Below are 25,000 nucleotides of genomic sequence, written 5' to 3'. Positions count from 1 at the left end.
TGAAGTTCGAGATGACTTGCTGGTCCATGGGCTGGAGGATAGAGGTGGTATTCGGTGGAAGATACAGCACCTTTATGAACTTAAATTCTTCGAAGATATCATCTTCAAGTCCGGGGGGGGGGGTGAGCGGGTGCATTGTCAAGGCATAGCAGGCACTTTAAAGGCAATTTCTGCTCATGAAGATACTTCTTCATAGAAGGACCGAAAACTTGGTTAATCCATTGGACAAAGAACTGCCTAGTGACCCAGGCCTTCAAGTTGGATCGCCAGAAAACATGAAGCTGGTTCTTATCCACATTCTGTGCCTTAAAGGCCCTAGGGTTCTCAGAATGGTAAACCAGTAAGGGTTTGACTTTAAAGTCCACGCTAGCGTTGGCACATAGGGCAAGAGTCAACCGATCCTTCATTGGCGTATGCCCAGGCAATTTCTTCTCTTCGGCGGTGATGTAGGTTCGACTGGGCATCTTCTTCCAAAACAGCCCGGTTTCATCACAATTGAACACCTGCTGCTCTACGTAGCCTTCTTCCTGCACGGTCCTTTCAAAGCTCTTCACAAAGTCAGCTTCAGCCTTTGTGTCTGCACTAGCAGCCTCTCCGTGGCGAACAACTGAATGAATCCCGGACCGTTTCTTAAATTTCTCAAACCAGCCACGAGATGCCTTGAAATCGTCCGAGGAAGGTTCGGTTGAACTCTCCCCAGCATCACCCCCAGAGCTCGCCTCCTTCAAGTCCGTGAAGATGGCGTGCGCCTTCTTGCAGATGATAGTTTCGGTGATGGTGTCGCCAACAATCTCTCTGTCCTTGATCCAGATTAGCAGAAGTCGTTTCATCTCTTCTATGACAGGGCTACGACGTTTTGAAATGATGGTGATCCCCTTAGAAGGTTTCACTGCTTTAATGGCTTCTTTCGGTTTCAAGATTGTCAAGATCGTCGACATATTTCGGCCATATTCTTTTGCAAGTTCACTCACGCGGACGCCACGCTCATGCTTTTCAATAATTTCTTGCTTTACTTCTAAAGAAAGCATTTCCTTCTTCCTTTTCTCACCACTACCACTTGCGTAACTAAGCCTTTTAGGACCCATGCTTTACGTAAAAACCCGTAAAAGGATGTACTGTACCCAAAAAATCACGATTAAAATACAGTTACTGTAATAGCAGAACGCACAGCGCACAACCACACGAAGCTGACGAGAACAGAGGAATGACCCAAGCCACGCTAATTGAGGGTCCCTCCGAGGTCGAAGTGCTGCCTTCTATCGGCGGAAATAAAAAATACATCCGGCACTATGAGTACCGTCTACGCGTACGGGTATTGTTTACTTCGGGTGTCGAAAAAAAATTCGGGTGTAGAGTCGAAAAATTGCTCGAATTTTACTTTGGATGTTGGAAAATTTGGATGTAGATACGTTCGTGTGTAGAGGTTCCACTGTACAGTATACATATACACTATATATATATATATATATATATATATATATATATATATATATATATATATATATATATATATATATATATTATAAATTATAAATTTTGCACATTTAGACGTGTTTTTTCATATTCAAATCCCATCCATATACCAAGGCACTTCCCCCAATTTTGGGGGGTAGCCGACATCAACAAGAAACAAAACAAAAAAGGGGACCTCTACTCTCTACGTTCCTCCAGCCTAACCAGGGACTGAGCCGAGTTCAGCTGGTACTGCTAGGGTGCCACAACCCAACCTCCCACATTTTCCACCACAGATGAAGCTTCATACTGCTGAGTCCCCTACTGCTGCTACCTCCGCGGTCATCTAAGGCACCGGAGGAAGCAGCAGGGCCTACCGGAACTGCGTCACAATCGCTCGCCATTCATTCCTATTTCTAGCACGCTCTCTTGCCTCTCTCACATCTATCCTCCTATCACCCAGAGCTTTCTTCACACCATCCATCCACCCAAACCTTGGCCTTCCTCTTGTACTTCTCCCATCAACTCTTGCATTCATCACCTTCTTTAGCAGACAGCCACTTTCCATTCTCTCAACATGGCCAAACCACCTCAACACATTCATATCCACTCTAGCCGCTAACTCATTTCTTACACCCGTTCTCACCCTCACCACTTCGTTCCTAACCTTATCTACTCAAGATACACCAGCCATACTCCTCAGACACTTCATCTCAAACACATTCAATTTCTGTCTCTCCATCACTTTCATTCCCCACAACTCCGATCCATACATCACAGTTGGTACAATCACTTTCTCATATAGAACTCTCTTTACATTCATGCCCAACCCTCTATTTTTTACTATTCCCTTAACTGCCCCCAACACTTTGCAACCTTCATTGACTCTCTGACGTACATCTGCTTCCACTCCACCATTTGCTGCAACAACAGACTCCAAGTACTTAAACTGATCCACCTCCTCAAGTAACTCTCCATTCAACATGACATTCAACCTTGCACCATCTTCCCTTCTCGTACATCTCATAACCTTACTCTTACCCACATTAACTCTCAACTTCCTTCTCTCACACACCCTTCCAAATTCTGTCACTAGTCGGTCAAGCTTCTCTTCTGTGTCTGCTACCAGTACAGTATCATCCGCAAACAACAACTGATTTACCTCCCATTCAGGATCATTCTCGCCTACCAGTTTCAATCCTCGTCCAAGCACTCGAGCATTCACCTCTCTCACCACTCCATCAACATACAAGTTAAACAACCACGGCGACATCACACATCCCTGTCTCAGCCCCACTCTCACCGGAAACCAATCGCTCACTTCATTTCCTATTCTAACACATGCTTTACTACCCTTGTAGAAACTTTTCACTGCTTGCAACAACCTTCCACCAACTCCATATAACCTCATCACATTCCACATTGCTTCCCTATCAACTCTATCATATGCTTTCTCCAGATCCATAAACGCAACATACACCTCCTTACCTTTTGCTAAATATTTCTCGCATATCTGCCTAACTGTAAAAATCTGATTCATACAACCCCTACCTCTTCTAAAACCACCCTGTACTTCCAAGATTGCATTCTCTGTTTTATCCTTAATCCTATTAATCAGTACTCTACCATACACTTTTCCAACTACACTCAACAAACTAATACCTCTTGAATTACAACACTCATGCACATCTCCCTTACCCTTATATAGTGGTACAATACATGCACAGACCCAATCTACTGGTACCATTGACAACACAAAACACATATTAAACAATCTCACCAACCATTCAAGTACAGTCACACCCCCTTCCTTCAACATCTCAGCTTTCACACCATCCATACCAGATGCTTTTCCTACTCTCGTTTCATCTAGTGCTCTCCTCACTTCCTCTATTGTAATCTCTCTCTCATTTTCATCTCCCATCACTGGCACCTCAACACCTGGAACAGCAACTATATCTGCCTCCCTATTATCCTCAACATTCAGCAAACTTTCAAAATATTCCGCCCACCTTTTCCTTGCCTCCTCTCCTTTTAACAACCTTCCATTTCCATCTTTCACTGTCTCTTCAATTCTTTCGCCGGCCTTCCTTACTCTCTTCACTTCTTTCCAAAACTTCTTCTTATTCTCTTCATATGACTGACCCAGTCCCTGACCCCACCTCAGGTCAGCTGCCCTCTTTGCCTCACGTACCTTGCGCTTTACTTCCAGCTTTTTCTCTCTATATTTTTCATACTTCTCTATACTATTACTCTGCAGCCATTCTTCAAAAGCCCTCTTTTTCTCTTCCACTTTTACCTTCACTCCTTCATTCCACCATTTACTGCCCTTCCTCATGCTGCCTCCAACCACCTTCTTGCCACATACATCACTTGCAATCCCAACAAAACTTTCTTTTGCTAACTTCCACTCCTCTAAATTACCAGTTTCTCTTACTCTCACCTCGTCATATGCCATTTTCAACCTTTCCTGATATTTACATTTTACCCCCGGTTTTATTAGCTCTTCAACCCTCACTAGCTCCCTTTTACATCCACCCACTCTATTTCCCCACTCTTTTGCTACAACTAATTTTCCTTCCATCAAAAAATGATCAGACATACCGTTAGCCATACCCCTAAACACGTGCACGTCTTTCAATCTTCCAAACATTCTTTTAGTTATCAACACATAATCCATTAATGCCCTTTCTACTACTCTTCCATTTGCCACTCTTACCCATGTATACTTATTTTTATCTTTCTTTTTAAAAAAGCTAGCACTTATTACCATCTCTTGTTCAACACACATATCTACCAGTCTCTCACTACTCTTCAAATAAGCCATATATATTTTTGATACAGTGAACCCTTGTTTATCGCGGTAGATAGGTTCCAAACCCGGCCGCGATAGCTGAATATCCGCGAAGTAAGGACACCATATTTACATATTTATTTAACATGTATATTCAGACTTTTAAAACCTTTCCTTTACGTAGTACTGTTAACAAACTACCCTTTAATGTACAGAACACTTAACCCTGGACAGGTATCGTTCTTGGACACCCCTATTTAGGTATTTAGGGGTCGAGCTCGACCCCGACTCCAAAACAAATTCAGGAAAAATTTAGTTATGCATCAATCTGTATTGTTTGACTTGCTAAAAATACTTCAAAGAATGCTAAAAACTACTGAAAATATAAGAGATACCCATCTACAAAATAACTACTTATTGGAGATATATTAAAAATTTAAGTATACAAAAAAAAGACGACATAAATATTCACAAAAAAAAGAAATATACATATATACATAAATCCCTTTAGGGACACATTCTTAGATGGCAAAGCAACAGCGTGTAATTGCTGGAAATGAGTTGGACCCATAGAAGTCAAGATCTGAAATGAGAAAAAAAAGGTAATTTATTTGGCCAAAAAACTATTCCAAGTTTCACTCATTTTTTCTGGTACCTAAATGAAATGGGAAGAGGCTAATTTCTTAATAGAATAAACTCATATTATCCTAGAACAGAAATACATAATAAAATATGCACTAAGATGTAATTTACTGTTATATCAGGGGCGAAATCTAAAGGTCATTTTTTGACGGCCTAGTTTCACAATGTAAATTTCTTATGAAAATCATTGTATCTCCTATAAAATATGATATTTATGCATTAAAATATACCAAAATATCACGAATTCTATACAGAACAAGAATATATAGAGATATGCCAACTTACCTTTCGGGTATGTCAACAAAATGGCCGCAGACCGCAACAACTCTTACAGCCCAATCTACCACTTGAAATGGAGAATGGGTATGTAAATTTCAAGGTGTTATTTATTTATCTAATTATTAGTGGATTGGAATATAACTGATATGATGGCTTTCTGGATGTTTGACAATTATTTTTATTATATAAAATTTAAATTCTTTGAAATAAATTTTAAATAAAAAATGGGTGATATCTATTTTGTAAAGATTAAAATTTCCGTATTTATATAAACAAGTAGTAAAAAAAGAAAGTTTCATGATTTAACCTAGCTATAACTATCAGGTACAGTTCAGATACAAGACAGTTTGAAGCAATAGACAAACAGGCTTCCTGCTCCTCAAACAAGTGGTGTTTGTCATGTGGTCAGTCTTAGGTGGGCAGCTATGACAGTGAGTCCTTTCAGGAAGCTTGATGTGACCAACACAAAATTGATACAGTACCATACTTACAGCAAGAGAAAATAGAATTAGTAACTAATAAAAGTAAAAGGATATCAAATAGCAAATCGGTAGCCAATCAAAGTAAAATGAAATCAAAATAAGAAACTGCTGACCAATAAAAAGTAAAATATCAAATTATTATATATACATAAACTATGATCTATAATAATGATGATGATGATGATGATGATAATAATAAAACACTATATAAATCAATTTCAAGTACCTAATACACATAAGAAAAATATTTACAAATACGAAGGAGAAATTATCAGAGAAATAAATATCAAACACATGAGGTTGGCAAGCTCCATATCATCAGCACCACTTTTTAACTCCATTAGAAGTGTGTTGATGACATCCATGCCGAGGGAATACTGCCTGCTGGCCATTATTGAAGATAAATTCAAAATAAATAGAAAAAAATCAGAAATTTGCAAAAAATAAAAAAAATTCAGAAATTAGCATTTGGGGGAAAATGGACCTCATGGCAATATATGACATCTAAGCCAAAACCAATGTCATGCAAGTGGTAGACACACCATCCACCCACACTTTCCAACTATAAAGAACCAAACAAGTATCAACACTGTTCGACAATTTATAATTATGTAATAACTTTGCTGTTTGATCACCTTTAAAGGTATTTCAGGGTCGAGGTCGACCCGGGGGGGGGGGGGGTGGGTAAAAAAACGGGGAAGGAGGGAAGTTAGACGAAAATCAGTCCTAAAGCAGACAATGGCATGTAGACTAGTCACCCCTTGCAGGTCGATCACTTCCATATTCGAGACAGCTGATGATTTATGGGGAAAAAACAGGTTTTGAACATGCTGTAGGGGTCGCGTACTACCCATCGTACCTGTCCAGGGTTTTGCATGTACAACAGTACCCTAAACTAAAACAGGCACAAATATTAAAATGTTAGAATATTAAAGTAGTATATGAAAAATAAAGATTGTTACTGTACTCACCACGAAAGAAGTTGAAGAAAAACTCGAGTGATGATGGCGATGAATTTGCTGCACAGTAGAAATGATGATGATGAAGCTGATGTCTTCTTCTGTGCAGCCAATGATAGTATTTTACGTCTCTTCAGATGGAGGTGTCTTTTCCTGGGACACCTTTTCAACTTCTTCCTGGGACACCTCTTCAATTTCTTCCGAAGGCATAGTAGCAGGAGGAACTGGCTCTTTTTTGCGAGGCTGGAAGAACATTGTGATCGGAAGTTGCTGCCGCTGCTGCTTTTTTCGCTCGAAGAGCATCCTGTAGGGAGTCATGTCTTCATCGATTTTGTTGCAGAATTGCATAGAACGAACCATATCCTCGTCCCACTCATGCGACAATTCTCACAACTCCTTCGCAAGGTTGCAGAGCTTGGCATGCCGTTTTAATGTTAAGCCCGTTTCTTCGACAATTTCTTGGGTCTCTTCCTGTGCTTCACTGTCTTCTTCACTGGCCGATTTCGTCAGGTTTTCGAGGTCTGCGTCAGTTAGCGGCTGGGAATGGCAGTCCAACAACTCGTCGACGTCTTCAGTCGTCATGTCGCCAAACCCGTCACCTCCAATTATCACAGCCAACTGCACAGATTTGCGTATTGCAGAGCGTTGAATCTCAGCAGGTGTAAATCCCTCGTCATCGTAAACAATCTGGGGCTTCAACTTCTTCCAGCTCGCATTAACAGTAGCAGATTTCATTTCTTTCAGTACCTTCTGGATGTTCTGCAGGCACGTGGCTATTGTGTACTTCCGCCAGTACGCCTTCAAATTGAATGTTTCATCCTCATCATCTTGGGCAGCATCCACACACGCAACGAGGTCCGCCAAGGTATTCTTCGTGTAGAGGGCCTTGAACGCCCTGATAACCCCCTGGTCCATCGGTTGAATTAATGACGTCGTGTTGGGTGGCAGGAACTCAACCTGAATGCCCTCATGCGACAGGTCAGTTGCGTGTCCACCAGCGTTATCCATAAGGAGAAGGATCTTAAATGGCAAGCCCTTCTCTAAGAGATATTTACTGACTTGCGGGATAAAACACTGGTGGAACCAGTTGGAGGTCAGCATCTTCGTAATCCATGCTTTTGGATTATGCATCCAGTACACGGGAAAGAGATTCTTATTTTTATTTTTCAAAGCGCGAGGGTTTTTCGATTTGTAAATAAGCCCCGGCTTTAGCAAAAATCGAGTAGCATTGCCACACATCTCGAGGGTAACACGATCTTTGAATGCTTTAAAGCCAGAGGCTTTGGCTTCTTCTTTGAACAGGAAAGTTCACGACGGCATTCTCTTCCAAAACAAGCCGGTCTCATCCATATTAAACACTTGTTTGGGCTTGTATCCACCTTCAGTGATAATGTTCTTAAATGTCTCATTCGCCTAAGTTTCAGTAGCGGTAGTGTCAGCGGAAGCAGCCTCTCCATGCAGTGAAATGCTTTTCAGGCTGAAGCGTTTCTGAAACTTCGCAAACCATCTTTTGCTGGCGGAAAAACGTTGTTTCTGAAGCTGGGAATCAGTGGATGTCCCTGCTTGAGGTTCATCTAGTACATCATCTTCATCTTCTTCAGCATGGTCGCCATCGTCGTCTTGAGGTTCCTTTGCCGCAAAATTCTCATACAAACCCAAAGCTTTGGTTCGGATGGTGTTCGTATCCAAGGCTATGTTCTTCTTCCGGCAGTCGGCAATCCAGATTGCTAAAGCACCTTCCATACGGACGATCGTTTTATTACGAGCGATAACAACTCGCTTCGCTGACCTGCTAAAGGTGATGGCAGCCGATTTTCCAATGTTCGCATCGTCCTTCTTAATGTAGCGAACGGTGGATTCGTTCACTCCAAAAAGGCGGGTTGCGGCCGCGTAACTTCTGCCTTCTTTTAACATATCGAGAAGTGTCACCTTCTCAGCAATTGTCATCATTTTTCGGTGGCGTTTAGGCTCACTACCAGCCTTAGTAGAAGCAGAACGCTTGCGAGCCATTGAACGCTTGGGAGCCATTGTAGGGGTTAAACAAAAAGTTCAACAAAAAGTTCAACTTCAAACAGTCACGCACAGCACAGTTTAAAGTTACACAGTAACGTAGCAGCATCTATCCGGCGAGAGAGCGGCAAACAAAGTGGCCGCGAGAAAATGCTACTGGGCAGAGGAAAGCCAAGCAGCTGCGGATCGGAGAAGCGGTCAAAACACCAATCACAGGCTAGATTACAAAACTTGGGAGCTGATTCGTCATCTATCAGCACTGGAACCAATCACAGTCCGTCTTAAATGCTACGTAGTAGTTACAAATTCAAATACAAGGTACTATACTGTATATGCTTTACGTACGCTATTTTACGCTTGTTTTGTTGTCGGATATGTACTCTTATTCGAGATGTGATTTTTGCAAAAAAGAACATTATTGGATGCAGTACTACGTATACATACAAAAAATTTCCGGAAAATTCGCGATATATTTCTTTTATATTATATGCATGGTTCTTCTGCATCTGAGCATCACATTTTCCTGTAATTTTTACGCATATATATATATATATATATATATATATATATATATATATATATATATATATATATATATATATATATATATGCGTAAAAATTGCAGGATAACGTGATGCTCAGATGCAGAAGAACCACAGGGAAAATGAAAATACAAAATGTACGATTAAGTTCTGACTAGTTTCGTGATACTTCTTCAGAGGACTGATTTATTGAGAGAGGTTTCTTTACATTTTATTGGGAAAGTAAACGTACGAACATACATACTGTATAGAGAATTAGAGAACAATGACACTCCCTTATCAGCTACCTGAGCTGAGGTCAGGTGTTAACTGGGCGGAGATCCAACCTCATTAGACACCTGCCAAAATGGGTCATTTCTGGTGGCGGGTAAATTCTTGTTTTTGACTTTCAGTACAGTTTTTTTATATGAAAACACGGTAGCCTTATCTATATAAATACATAAGCAAAACTATTTGTATGTGTAAAACACATCTATATATAAATATATAAAATAGACATATACATACGTATACACAGACAGGCATTCATACACAAACATGCATAATATATACATAGACATATACATACGTGTACACATACTGGTATACATATACAGACACATACATAGACTTACATATAAATTCTTTTTTACACATGATTAACATGTATACATATACATATATATATATATACATATATATATGTACATATATATACATATATATATATGTACATATATATATATGTACACACATACATATACATATATACACATACATATACACATACATATACATATACATATACATACATATACACACATACACATACATACATATATATATACTCTACATACATATACACATACACATATTGAAAACATTCTACTCTACAATAATGATTTCCACATTTCTTTATTTGGAGTAAAATTTGTGAATGAGGGGAGATATATTCCCTCATTCAAAATCCAAGGGAAATATACCCGAGCAACGTTGGGTAACCCTGCTAGTATGTATGTATGCATGTATCGATGAATATATATATATATTTATATATATATATATATATATATATATATATATATATATATATATATATATATATATGTTTTGAATAGTGGGATGTTCCAATTAGATGTTTTTTTTTTTTTTAGATATTCAGGTAGTTAAAGTTTTTTTTTTTTAGATATTCAGGTGGTTAAACTAACAAAAAAGTCTAATTTTCCCTCCACTGCAACACCATTCAGGGGGTTAATTTTTCCATTTCTGATCAGCACAGTGATTACATTGTTGTAACATTAGGCCATTTTTTTTTGTCTTCTGTTACATAGGGGTATCTTGAATTATAAGTGAAGTCACTAAGACACCATTGTACATCATTAATAGGGCCTGCTCTTGCTTTTGCATGCATGACTATCAACATGACAACTATTATTCACTGCTCCTTACGATGTTTCTGGGTTTCAATGGACAATCATTCTTTGTTAGTTATTCTGAAGTCGAGTCATTCTTTGATTTCTTGATTCCTGATTTCTTACAGCTGCTACTCTTAGTTGATAATTTTCAAAGTGAGAATTTCTTTGGTCTTCATCCTGTGCTTCACGTCTAGTTGTTATTCTGTTTGCATTAGTGTTCCTTCGTAAATCCATCTGCTTTTCATCTTCTGTTTCACGTCTAGCTGTCATTCTGCTTGCATTGGTGTTCCTTCTTAAATTCCTGTGCTCTTCATCTTCGGCTTCACGTCTAACTGTCATTGTGCTTGTATTAGTGTTCCTTCTCAAATTCATTTGCTCTTCCTTTTCTGTCTCACATGTAGCTGCCATTCTGCTTGCATTAGTGTTCCTTCTTAAATCCATCTGCTCTTCATTTTTTGCCGTATGGCTAGCTTCCATGAGTTTTTCTTTGTTTTTTTTCCTGTGTCTCACTTTTAGCTTCCCTTCTTGCATTTTTTTCCTTCCGTGAATTCCTCTGCTCTTTTTTTTCACCGAATTTGCTTTATCGTATTTAACGAATGAGAACATCTTTTTGGGTGGCATCATTTTGTAGAAAACTGAAGAAAATATGTAAATCACATAAGTCAACCATTAAATATTCAGTAGAATCTCTTTTGGGGTGGCACCATTCTGCTTGCATTGGTGTTCTTTCTTAAATTCCTTTGCTCTTCATCTTTTGCCTCACATTGAGTTGGCATTCTGCTTGCATTAGTGTTCCTTCTTAAATCCATTTGTTTTTCATTTTTTGCCTTATGGCTAGCTGCCATTCTGCTTGAATTAGTGTTCCTTCTTAAATCCATTTGTTTTTCATTTTTTGCCTTATGGCTAGCTGCCATTCTGCTGGAATTAGTGTTCCTTCTCAAATTCATCTGCTCTTCATCTTCTGCCTCACATCGAGTTGGCATTCTGCTTGCATTAGTGTTCCTTCTTAAATCCATTTGTTTTTCATTTTTTGCCTTATGGCTAGCTGCCATTCTGCTTGCATTAGTGTTCCTTCTTAAATCCATTTGTTTTTCATTTTTTGCCTTATGGCTAGCTGCCATTCTGCTTGAATTAGTGTTCCTTCTTAAATCCATTTGTTTTTCATTTTTTGCCTTATGGCTAGCTGCCATTCTGCTTGAATTAGTGTTCCTTCTTAAATCCATTTGTTTTTCATTTTTTGCCTTATGGCTAGCTGCCATTCTGCTTGAATTAGTGTTCCTTCTTAAATCCATTTGTTTTTCATTTTTTGCCTTATGGCTAGCTGCCATTCTGCTTGCATTAGTGTTCCTTCTTAAATCCATTTGTTTTTCATTTTTTGCCTTATGGCTAGCTGCCATTCTGCTTGAATTAGTGTTCCTTCTCAAATTCATCTGCTCTTCATCTTCTGCCTCACATCGAGCTGCCATTCTGCTTGCATTAGTGTTCCTTCTTAAATCCATCTGTTTTTAATTTTTTGCTTTATGGCTAGCTGCCATTTTATTCACATGAGTTTTTCTTTGTTCCTCATTCTGTGTCTCACATCTAGCTGCCATTCTTCTTGCATTTATTTCCCGTCATAAATTCTTCTGCTCTTCTGTTTCCTATCTTTTTTTCCCCAAATTTGCTTTATCTGATTTACCTAATGTGAACCTCTTTTTAGGTGGCATTATTTTTGTAGAAAACTGACAAAAATATAAAGAATACACAAGACTCGATCATTAAATATTCTGTAGAAACTCATTTTGGGTGGCATCATTTTGTAGAAGACTGAAAACAAATAAGAAAATTACAACCCTCAATCATTAAATATTCTGTAAGTTTTTGTACATTTTATCACATGGGAAGAAAATCAGTGTATGCTGTGTGTGTGGGGACATCACCCAAGGACCCCCTATTTTAGGACAAATTGCCGTATTAATATACCCCAATTAATCTCATATTTTCATGCAATCTGTTGAAATTCATTGCAATTTGTTCATTATTATTGAATGCAGTTTTAGGGGGTTTTGAATTATGGGGCGCATAGACCCCCAAGGTGGTTCTTGATCAAAATAAAAAGTGACGTTAGATTTCTCGATTGTTGAATAATTATTTTCAAAATGTTGAAATCGTATTGATATACCCCAATTAATCTATGTTCATACAATCTCTGTCAAAATGACTGCAATCGGTTCATTATTATTGAATGCAATTTTAGGGGTTTTGTAATTATGGGACCCATAGACCCCCAAGGTGGTTCTTGATCAAAAGAAAAATAGCGACTTTAAATTTTTCGATTGTTGAATAATTGTTTTTAAAAAGTTGAAGTCTACGATGCCAGCCTGCCCGATTTCATGGAATACAGTTTTAGGGGACTAATTATGGGGCCCGTAGACTCCCAAGGTGAATTTTGATCAAAATGGAAATAGTGGAGTTAGCTTTCTCAATAAAAACTATAAAATTCAATCATTAAATATTCTGTAAGTTCCTTGTACGATTTTTCTTTAGCAAGCACGCAGATGCACGCACGCTGACAATCACCAGATGTGTGTGTATATATTATATATATATATATATATATATATATATATATATATATATATATATATATATATATATATATATATATATATATATATATATATATATATGTATATTGTATATTGGAAGAAGAAGAAGAAGAAGAAGAGGAGAGAGATATTTTGAGGGTGATGGGGGAACTGGAGACAACAGGACATATGTAATTGACAGAACATGGTTGCATATGCAGCCTGAGCCTGTCGGCATTTCAATCCTATGAAAGTTATGTATGAGGTTTCTGGGGTCATTGCTTTGCTTCTCCACACATAAGTGGTGATCACTTCCAGTGAAGAAATTGAAGCTTCTAGTTTAGGTTCCAGGGGACTTCCAGCCCACAAAGCAGTGAGTTTTCCTTATTAAAGGACAAGGGTTGTATGATGCATAGGAAGAATTAAAAAAAAAATCAAGTCATTTTTATTTTTTCCTAGCCATACAAATCTGAGAACTTTAATCCAACTTCCCTTCTCAACCAACACTCTCAGTCCTGGGACAAAAGGTCAAAAGTGAAGTCTCTCCATCTGGAAAGGAGACGGGGTACACGCTTTGCACCTTACCAGTTTGATAATCGCTTGTTATCCAATTTTAATGACCAACTTCAGCCCGTGCTGAATCAATCTCTCTTTTTAAAGAACTCAGGTTTGTATGGCTAGGAAAAATACAAATTGCTTAAAAATTTTGTCACATCCCTTTTCTTCATTGATTGCTAATAAAATTGACATAAGTTTTTTAAGATTTTAGGTTGTCAATGTTTAAAGGATATTTGTTAATTCTTACGTTCTACTACGCTGTTGAGTATTATTCTTATGTTTGGTCTTCAGCTGCTTACTGTCATCTAAATTTGTTGGACAAGAATTTGTGGCTTATTAAATCCTATATCCCTGATCTGGGTATTAATTTCTGAAATCATTTTTTCAATTAGTGCTTGTGTATGTTGTATAAGATTTTTAATAATTCTGATCATCCTTTGCTTTCAAATCTTCATAGTGTGTTCTGTCCAGTATGTAGTACCAAGTATGCAGTTATTTATAACTCTCTTGCCTCGTCCATCATAATGCTCAGTACTATTCAGTATTTTATCATTTTTATTTCTGCAGTGATCAGATTGTGGAATCCTCCAAATTTGGTAGTTGAATCAGTGCAACTTCAGAAGTTCAAACTTTTATTAAAATTCTTTTTATTGAGCAGGTTGACATTAGTCTCGTTTCATGGTTTATAGGTAATTGATCTTCCCTTAAGTTTTTAATGATCTTAATATGTATTGCAATTTTTTTGTTTCCTTTCTCATATATATAGTTTATTTGTTATTTATCTTGCTATTTTCCACAATGGGTTGCTCTCCATGTTGCAGACCTTGAGCTCGTAGTTCTTGGTTTTCCAATGAGGGTTATAGCTTGGCTAGTGATACTGATAATTGTGATAAATTAATCTATAATATTTTTGGTACTGTCATATTGTAGTGTACATGGTTTCTTAACTGCATTGTTATTTATTTTTGTTTCATATCAACTTTCATTTTGTTACCTAAGGAAGAATATGAAGTATTAGCATTACATGGTTAATGTGCTGTATTGTGTTTAGTAATTCCAAAATGAATAATTTGTAGCTAGGAATAGTTTTTTTTTTTTTTTTAATGTTTTTTATAGGTAGTGGAATGCCATAAAACATCTTAATTTTAAATATTTAAATATTTGGTAATAATCTAAGAAATTAAATGTGAATGTATACAGCATGTATGATATGTTTCAATAATAGACTTTTGGTTGAGAAATTTAGTGTCATCAAATCGCATTTAGCTCATGTTTGTTGGTAAGCAGTTTCTGATATTATCGTGATTCCAGTTTATTATAGTTGGAGGTGCTACAAGGATCCCCAAGGTACAAATGATACTACAAGATATTTGGGGCCGTGAGCTTGGAAAGAATATTAATGCGGATGAGGCTGCAGCTATGGGGGCTGTGTACAGAGCTGCAGATCTAGGACAGGGATTCAAAGTGAAAAAGTTTCATGTTAAGGAGGCAGTCCTTTTCCCAATTGAGGTAAGTTGAATTTCGTGAGTCCATGGTATGTTTTCTATTTGTTTTTAAGGTTCTTGTTACATAGAGTATTGCAGGGATTTATAATTTTATTTTTTTTACCATATTGTCCTGTTTAAGTGTATGGCATGTCTTACTGAAGTATCATAGGGATGTGTATTTTGTACCAAAGACATTGAATGGAGCTTTAATTTTGATATTTGCAGGTAGATTTTGATCGCCAAATTGAGAATGAAGATGGAACTACAGCAGTAAAAACTGTGAAGCGTTCGTTATTCGCCCTGGGAAATGGATATCCACAGAAGAAAGTGATGACATTTAATAAACATACGACAGACTTTAGTTTTTATGTAAATTATGGTGATCTTGACCATCTTCCTAAAAATGAAAAGTTGTAAGTATTTTTTTTATCATTTAAGATATGAAGAAATTTTGAAATATTTATAATTGAAACTTCTGTCCTTTCATAAAATTACATAAGTAGCAACCAAGAATGTTGAAGTATTCAGTAAAGGGTAGTCGATCTTGGATTGATGTATGCTTGTGGTGTTTGAGTGTCTACTAATGACAAAGGTATGAAAAGATGCTTGCAGGGTTTTCCTTGTTAGTCTCCTCCTGGTGGGGAATTATAGATTTAAGATTATTTCGAATCTGGTTATGTACAATAGCATATTGTCTCTTATAAAAAAAAAAATCAATAATGAAAATATTTCCATACATACTTAACTGTGGATCCCTTAGCTTCCTTCTTGAAACTCATCTTTTCAATGTCATTTCATACAAAAATAGAACAATTCTCCCTCTCCTTCACTCCAGTATCCTTCCCCACCCCTCTAGTATGTTATAGTTTTTGTTGCCATCATTAGCATTCTTATGATAAACAATGTTAGCTTTGGTATGGTTCCTATTTGAAGTTGAACTCAACATATAAAAACCTTGCCATCACTAAGCAGTAGAGAGCCAGGAGAAGGGATAAGGTGAATCATGGGTGAATATTGTAATAATACATTTTATAATAAAATTATGGTTATTTCAATAAATCTTACCTCGTCCACTTAGCTGAAACCCACATTCAATGAAATAATTTCATTGAACTGCTGGGCTGTCCTTTCTTCTGTGACACCCTATCCTAACATTTTTCTGTGACACCCTGTTCTAACCATTCTTCTGCAACACCCTTTCATAACCATTCTTCTGCAATACCCTATCCTAAGCATTCTTTGGTGACACCCTATATTAACCATTTTTCTGTTACACCCTATTCTATCCATTCTTCTGTGACACTATATCCTAACCATATGTTACATCCTCGTCCCTTTAGTGCTTAGGTTCCAAGAAGACAGGTTGGTAAGTCCGTACTTTATTCTGGTACATCAAATACAAGTAAACAGACCCATGCTTCTGCTGGCGTCACAGTTCGTGGATGGCGGGGAAGACAACAATAACAACTCAAAGGTTCAACATAGTAGAATGAGAGAGTAGTGTTTCTCAATACATTACACTCCTCCCCCCTTAGGTTAACACACAAAAAAAATTAAATTTGTTCAATGAGTCTCCTAGGTTTTTTACTTACTCTGGTAGATTTTCTTACAATGGCACCAGTATCACAATTACTGTTCTCTGATCCTACTACTTCTACATTGGGATTACAAATCCTACTTGAGTTCTGAATAGGGTTATTTGTTTCTTCTAATCCTTGTACATTATTGGGAGAAGAAACTACAGGAACAGAGGGAATCATTGTATCTTTTAATAGTGATGATTCATCAGTTACTCTAGTATTATACATTTTTCTCTCAAATAACTGTGATAAGTGACGCTTCCAAGTCAAAATACCATTAACATCTACAGAAACTAAATAATTCCTTTCACCCAGAACTTTGATAATCTTAGCTTCTACCCATTCTGGTCCTTTACCAAAATTCCTGGCATATACTGCATCACCAACTCTGAATTTAGACTCATGAACGTAAAACTCATCTCCTTGTTTAGGCATTATTACATCTAGTGGACCCTTAAATTTCCTTCCAAATAATAATTCAGCTGGGGAGCAGCCAGTGGAAGACTGTACTGTACGTCTATAAGTATACAAAAATTTTGCCATTCTGGTTTTTACAGGCAATTTACAATCAAACTTTTTGAAATTAGTTTTGAATATTCGGACAGCCCGTTCTGCAAGCCCATTTGTACTTGGATTATATGGTGCTCCTGAACAATGTCTAACACCATTTTTCTGAAAGAAATTCTGAGTCTCCCTAGCCATAAAACAAGTTGCGTTATCAGATACAATTGTGTCAGGAATACCATAATTAGCAAAACACGACCTTAAACATTGTATGGTATCCTCTGAAGTTATATTCTTACAAGCATAGACATCAATAAATTTAGAAAAGGAATCAATAATAATCAAATATTGCATGTTGTCAATGGGCCCACAATAATCTACATGCAAGCGGGACCAAGGTCTATCTACTGACGGCCAAGATAAAGGTGAAATGGCCTTATGTTTGAGATTTGTTATACATAATGCACAGTTAGAAGTTATTTGTTCCAAATCTTGGTCCATATTAGGCCAATATACAAAAGACCTTGCTTCGGCTTTCATGGCAACAATACCCTTGTGGCCCTCATGAAGCATTTCCATAACACGCTTTCTCAACATTTCAGGAACCAAAATACGATTCCTATACAGTAATACATTATCATGCAAAGAAAGATCATTTCTCAATTTATAGAATGGTAACATACAATTTTCCATCACATTTTCCTTGGGGAACCCCCTCCTTACATAATCTCTTACTCTGCATAAAACAGTGTCTCTTTCTATACATTCTTTTACCATTGTAACATCAAAAGAATTCTTATCCAAAATATTAATCAAATTTACATATTCTCCTGGTACATGAAAATCAGTATCATCTCTACATAATGGTAGCCTACTAAGAGCATCTGCCACTGTATTATGCACTCCCTTAATGTGCTCAATTTTAAAATCAAATCCTGATAGGAATAAAGCCCACCTTTGAATACGAGCATTAGATAATTGTGGAATACTCTTACTAGGGTTAAATAGATGAGTCAAGGGTTTATGGTCCGTCCTAATAACGAACTTCCTACCCAAAAGGAAATCAGAAAACTTCTTGACTCCAAAAATAATGGATAAAGCCTCTCTATCAATTTGAGAATAATTACACTCAGCATTAGCTAATTTTCTACTTTTGAACGAAATGGTAGAAATTTTACCCTTATATTCTTGTTTAAGAACAGCTCCCACTCCTACAGGGCTAGCATCAACTTCTAAAATCATGGTAGCATTGGGGTTAAAATTATCCAAAATATCAGCTCTACCCAAGGCTTCCTTAATACTCTGAAAAGCTTCTTCATGAATTTCTGACCAATGAAACTCAACATTCTTTTGTGTCAAATTATATAAAGGACATAAAATAGAACTGAACTGAGGTACAAACCTATTGTAGTAAGTGCATAACCCCAAAAATGATTTCAAAGACTGGACAGACTGAGGGGTTGGAGCTTCCAAAATTGCCTCTATTTTCTTTGGGTCAGGTTTAATTCCCTCACAACTTAAAATGTATCCTAAATAAGGTACTTCCCTAGAACCAATAATACATTTATCTTTATTCAATTTAACATTTCTCAGTTGCAAAATTGATAAAACCTTACATAAACTCCTGTCATGTTCCTCTTTGGTAGCTCTGACAATCAATATGTCATCTAAAAATACATGAACACCCTCAATATTTGCCAATAATTCAGAAATAAACCTCTGAAATATACCTGGTGCTGACGACAACCCAAAAGGCAATCGGTGGAACTTATATAATCCCAAATGAGTATTCATAATTAAATATTGTTGAGAATTTTCACTCACAGATACCTGTAAATATGCATTTTTCAAATCCAATTTTGAAATATACTGACAAGAACCTACATTTGCTAAAATGTCATCCAATCTCGGTAATGGAAAGGTATTAACACTTGTTTGGGTATTGAGATACTTAAAATCTACACAAATCCTTATTTCACCGTTAGGTTTCATTACAGGAACAATAGGACTGGCCCAATCTCCTGCATGCTCGACCTTGCTCACTATATTTTTACTTTCCAGTTCTTTCAAACTATTCTCAATTTTACATTTATAATGATAAGGCACAGATCTGGCTTTAAAATACTTAGGCACAGCATTTTCTTTTAACATTAATTGACACTCATAATTTGTAATGGGTGATCCTTCCACCACCTGATACTCATTGAACATTTTTACACAATCAAGCTTAAGCCTAGATGCACTACTTGGGGTAATAAGAGGACCTTTAAATTTATCATCACTCACATTATCAACTTGTACCCACTGGTATTTCAATTTCTTCATCAAAGACCTGCCTGCTAAATTTAAATCATTATCTACAACAAAAAGCTTTTGTCCCTTGACCAATTGGCCTTTAAAAGAAACATCACAATTTATTTCACCATACACCTGCATTTCCGCTTTATCATAATTAGCTAAGCGTTTCCTTGTTGGTAATGGTGTTAAATTCAATTTATTAGCATCATGCCGTGAAATAGTGGATGCACCACTGCCAGTGTCTAATTCAAATTCTAGGGGAAACCCATTTAACCTTAAAATTTCTCTATATGGTTCCTCATAATCATCGACAAAGTCAATAGAATTCACATCAAAATCAAAAAGTTTCAATAAATCATAAGAATCATGAAAATTTTCATTAACAGGAATATGCTTACTACTAGACTCGTCTACATCATGCACTGTATTAACATTCCTAGATTTATTTCTAACCTTTTTATTGGAACACACTGTACTCACATGGCCTTCCTTGCCACAGTAATAACATTTAGCATTCTTAAATTTACAATTATTAGCTAAATGGTTATCACGGCCACAATGAATGCATTTACCTTGAGCTTTACCATAATCACTTTTACCTCTCCCCTTAGAGTCTGCACTAGAATTAGGCCTAGGCCTAGTTACTTTATGCCTAACCTTGTTAACGGTACCTGATGGCCTATTATCTGTAAAAGAACTTGAAGTAGGACTACACTCGGTAACATAGGCAGTTTCTAAATTGGTAACCTTGGCAAGTAAATCACGAGAGGAGATGGATTTAAACTCAAAAGGATCAGCTAATAAAACCTTAAAATATACTTCATTATCAATACCAACCAATAACTGTTCCTTCAACCTTCGGTCAAACTCATTATTAAATTCACACTGTTGAGCTAATAATTTAAGTTCTGCATAATATTCCTTCACTGACTCACTACTTTTCTTCTTCCTCTGTAGGAAATCACATAATGCTCTATGATAACTTGGTTTCGTTATGAAATGAGACTTAAGTTGATTTACTAGGTCATCAAAAGGAACTGCAGACGGCAATTTCGGTGCTGTTAACTTACAGATCGCGGAAAAAGTCTCTACTCCCACTGAAGAAAGCAACAAAGCCCTTTTTGCTGTCGCCTCGGTTACTTCGTTTACTTCACAATTCATGGAAAATAGATCCAACCAACAATTTAGTTCCAACTTATCTGGATTGAATTCGGGAATTGCCGGTCTCCTTGTACCTGCCATCCTTCCTGACTGGGTATGGAACTTCGGTAAATCGGTAGTCCCCAACAATTACAGCTGAACTCAGGCTACTCACTGGAGTCTGGACGTTGGCCAGGCCTAAACTGGGTGTGCTAGGCTAGATACGGCCGGCTGTCGTTGGTACACTAACTCTGCTTCCATATGACATACCTCTTTGTACACTGGGTTCTTCCTCGTCGCCACTGTTACATCCTCGTCCCTTTAGTGCTTAGGTTCCAAGAAGACAGGTTGGTAAGTCCGTACTTTATTCTGGTACATCAAATACAAGTAAACAGACCCATGCTTCTGCTGGCGTCACAGTTCGTGGATGGCGGGGAAGACAACAATAACAACTCAAAGGTTCAACATAGTAGAATGAGAGAGTAGTGTTTCTCAATACATTACACCATACTTGTGTGACTCCTTATCCTGATCATTCGCCCGTAACACCCAATCCTAATCCTTATTCTGTGGCACCATATCTTCACCATTTTTCTGTGATACCCTATCCTAATGATTCTCCTGTGTCACACTATCTTGGCCATTTTTTGTGACAACCTATCTTTACCATTCTTTTGTGACACCCTATCTTTAATATTCTTTTGTGACACCCTATTCTAATCATTCTTCTGTGTCACAATATCTTAACCATTCTTCTGTGACACCATATCCTAACAATGCATGTATGACACACTGTTAACCCTATTTCTGTAACACCCTGTTACCCATTCTTCTGTGACACCCTATCCTAACCATTCTTCTGTAACAGTCTATCCTAAACATTTTTCCTATCCTAAACATTATTCTATGGCACCCTATCATAGCCATTTTTCTTGGCACCCTATTTTAGCCATTTTTCTGTGACACACTTTCTCAACCATTCTTCTGTTACCCTTATCTGAAATGTTCTTTTATTACACCCTATATTAATTGTCTTCTGTGACATTCTAACCTAACTATTCCTCTGTGAAACCCTACCCTAACCATTCATCGTGACAGCCATTATTAACCATTCTTCTGCGACACTCTATCCTAACAATTCTTCTGTTACACCCGACCTTAAACATTCTTCTGTTACACCTTATCCTAAACATTTTTTGGTTACACCCTATCCTAACCATTCTTCTGTGGCACCCAATACTAACCATTCTTCTTTGACACCCTATCCTAATAATTCTTCTGTTACACCCTTTCCTAACCATCTTCAGTTGCAGCCTATCTTATCCATTCATCTATGACACCCGGTACTAAACATTCATCTGTGACACCCTATGCTAACAATTCTTTCCTAACTACTCTTCTGTGAAACCGTATCATAACCATTCTTCTGTGACACCCAACACTAATCATTCTTCTGTGACACCTTAATCTAACAATTCTGTTACACCATGTCCTAACCATCTTCAGTTGCACCTTATCTTATCCATTCATCTGTGACACCCGATACTAACCATTTATCTGTTGTGACGCCCTATACTAACAATTCTTTTGTGACACCCTCTCCTAACCATTCTTCTTTGATACCCTACATAACCATTCTTCTGTGACACTTAACCTAACTATTCTTCTGTGAAACCATATCATAACCATTCTTCAGTAGCACCCTATCCTAACAATTCTTCTGTGAAACCCTATCCTAACTATTCTTCTATTACACCTTATCCTAACCATTCTTCTTTGACACCATATCTTAACCATCCTTTTGTGACACCCTATCCTAACCATTCTTCTGTTACACCTTATCCAAACCTCTTTTCTCTTGACAGCCTATCCTAACCATTCTTTGTGAAACCCTATCCTAACCATTCTTTTGTGAAACCCTATCCTAACCATTCTTTTGTGAAACCCTATCCTAACCATTTTTCTGTGAAACCCTATCCTAACCATTCTTCTGCAACACCCTTTCCTAACCATTCTTCTGCAATACCCTATCCTAAGCATTCTTTGGTGACACCCTATCTTAACCATTTTTCTGTTACACCCTATATTCTATCCATTATTCTGTGACACTATATCCTAACCATACTTGTGTGACTTATAACATATTCATTCTTCTGTGACTCCATATCCTGATCATTCGTCCGTAACACCCAATCCTAATCCTTATTCTGTGGCACCATATCTTCACTATTCTTCTGTGAAATCCTATCCTAATGATTCTTCTGTGCCACACTATCTTAACCATTTTTTGTGACAACTTATCTTTACCAATCTTTTGTGACACCCTATCTTTACCATTCTTTTGTGACACCCTATCTTTACCATTCTTTTGTGACACCCTATTCTAACTATTTATCTTTGACACCATATCCTGACAATTTAGTGTGAATCCAGAACCTAATTATTGTTCTCTGATGCCCTATCCTAGCCCATTCTTCTGTGACTCCCTTTTCTAACTCTTCTTCTGTGACATCATTTCCAAACCCTTCTTATGTGACAGCCTATCCTAACCACTCTTCTGTGACACCCTATCCAAAGCATTCTTTTGTTTCACTCTATCTGAAGCATTCTTCTGTGATACACTATCTTAAACATTGTCTGTGACACCATATCTTTACAAGTCTTTTTTGAAACCCTATCCTAACCCAATGATATCCATTCTTCTGTGACACACACTCATAACTATTCTTTTGTGACACACTCTCCTAACCATTCTTCACTATTTTTCTGTGGAACTTAGCCTTAAAATTCTTTTGTGACACCCCACCCTAACCATTCTTCTTTTGCATTCTATCTGAACCATTTTACTTTGACAATCTATATGAACCATTCTTCTGTGATACACTATCTTTATCATTCTTCTGTGACACCTTAACTTACAAAATTCCCCTGAGACTCCCTATCCTATCAATTCTCTGACAACTTATCTTAACCATTCTACTCTTAACAACCTATAGTAACCATTCTTCTGTGAAACTCTACGAACCATCCTTCTGGACACCCAACCCAACCATTCTTCTGTGACACTCTTTTTGTCTGATACCCTATCCTAACTATTTTTCTGTGATACCCTATCCTAAACCTATCTTCTGTGACACCTTATTTAAACCTTTCTTCTGTGACTACCTATCCAAACCATTTTTCTTTAAAACCCTATCCTAACTATTCTTCTCTGACATCCTATTCTAATCATTCTTCTCTGACATCATATACTGAACATCTTGTGTGATTCCATAACCTAATAATACTTCTGTGACTCCCTATCCTAACCATTCCTCTGTAACAGCCTATTTTAACCATTCTTCTGTGACACCCTACCTAACCATTCTTCTGTGACACCCTAGCCTTACCATTAATCTGTGACACCCTATCCAAACAATTCTACTGTAACACCTTAACTTAACCCCTTTTCTTTGACATCCTATCTTACCCTTTCTACCGTGACACCCATTCTCAACCATTCTTCTGTGACATCCTATCCTAACTATTATTCTGGAACACCTTATCCTAACCATTCTTCTGTTATACACTATTCTAACTAATCTTTCATGACACCTTGTCTTAACTGTTCTTCTGTGACACCCTATACTAACCATTCTTTTGTGACACCCTACCGCAATCTTTCTTCTCTGACATCCTATTTTAATCTTTCTTCTATGACCCCCTATCTTAACCATTCATGTTGTACACCCCAGCTGAACCATTCATCAGTGAAACCCTCTCTTAAACAATCTTTGTCTTAACCATTCTTTTGTTACACGCTATTTTAATTATTCTTTCATGACACCCTATCCTAACTATTTTTCTGCGACACCCTATCTTAACCATTCATTTGTGACACCTTATGCTAACCATTCTTATCTGACAACTTATATTAACCATTCTTCTGTGATACCTTATCTTAACCATTTCTTTGTGAAACCTTATCATAACCATTTATTTGTGACACCCTATCCTAACCATTCATCTGTGACAACTAATCTTAACTATTTTTCTATGATACCCTATCCAAACCTTTTTTCTGTAACACACTATCCTAACCATTCATCTGTGACACACTACCTAACCATTTTAATGTGACACCCCCATCTTAACCATTCTTCTGTGGCACCCTATCTTACCATTCCTCTGTCACACTATCCAAAAGCACTCATCTGTGAAAACACATCCTAACCATTCTTTTGTGACACCATGATTAACCTTTCTTCTCTGACACCCTATCCCAATTCTTCTGCTGTGAAACCCTATGATACTGACCATTCTTCTGAGACAC

At 37.3% G+C, this 25,000-nt stretch overlaps 2 protein-coding genes across 4 annotated transcripts in view; both read left to right on the top strand.

The window, feature by feature from the left end:
• LOC137648750 (retinol dehydrogenase 13-like) overlaps window positions 1–25,000 on the top strand; it is a 1,058,070-nt gene that overhangs the window by 775,367 nt on the left and 257,703 nt on the right. The window lies entirely within an intron of this gene.
• LOC137648743 (hypoxia up-regulated protein 1-like) overlaps window positions 14,994–25,000 on the top strand; it is a 216,192-nt gene continuing 206,185 nt past the window's right edge. The window contains exons 1-2 of the mRNA XM_068381825.1: window positions 14,994–15,188; window positions 15,392–15,579. Of these exons, the coding sequence (XP_068237926.1) occupies window positions 15,033–15,188; window positions 15,392–15,579 (344 nt within the window). The 5' untranslated portion in view covers window positions 14,994–15,032. The remainder of the gene's footprint in view (window positions 15,189–15,391; window positions 15,580–25,000) is intronic.

Source organism: Palaemon carinicauda, chromosome 1, assembly GCF_036898095.1.
Source record: "Palaemon carinicauda isolate YSFRI2023 chromosome 1, ASM3689809v2, whole genome shotgun sequence".
Taxonomy (NCBI): domain Eukaryota; kingdom Metazoa; phylum Arthropoda; class Malacostraca; order Decapoda; family Palaemonidae; genus Palaemon; species Palaemon carinicauda.
The sequence above is the reverse complement of the archived record's forward strand: the minus strand, read 5'-3'. Positions and strand labels throughout refer to the sequence as shown.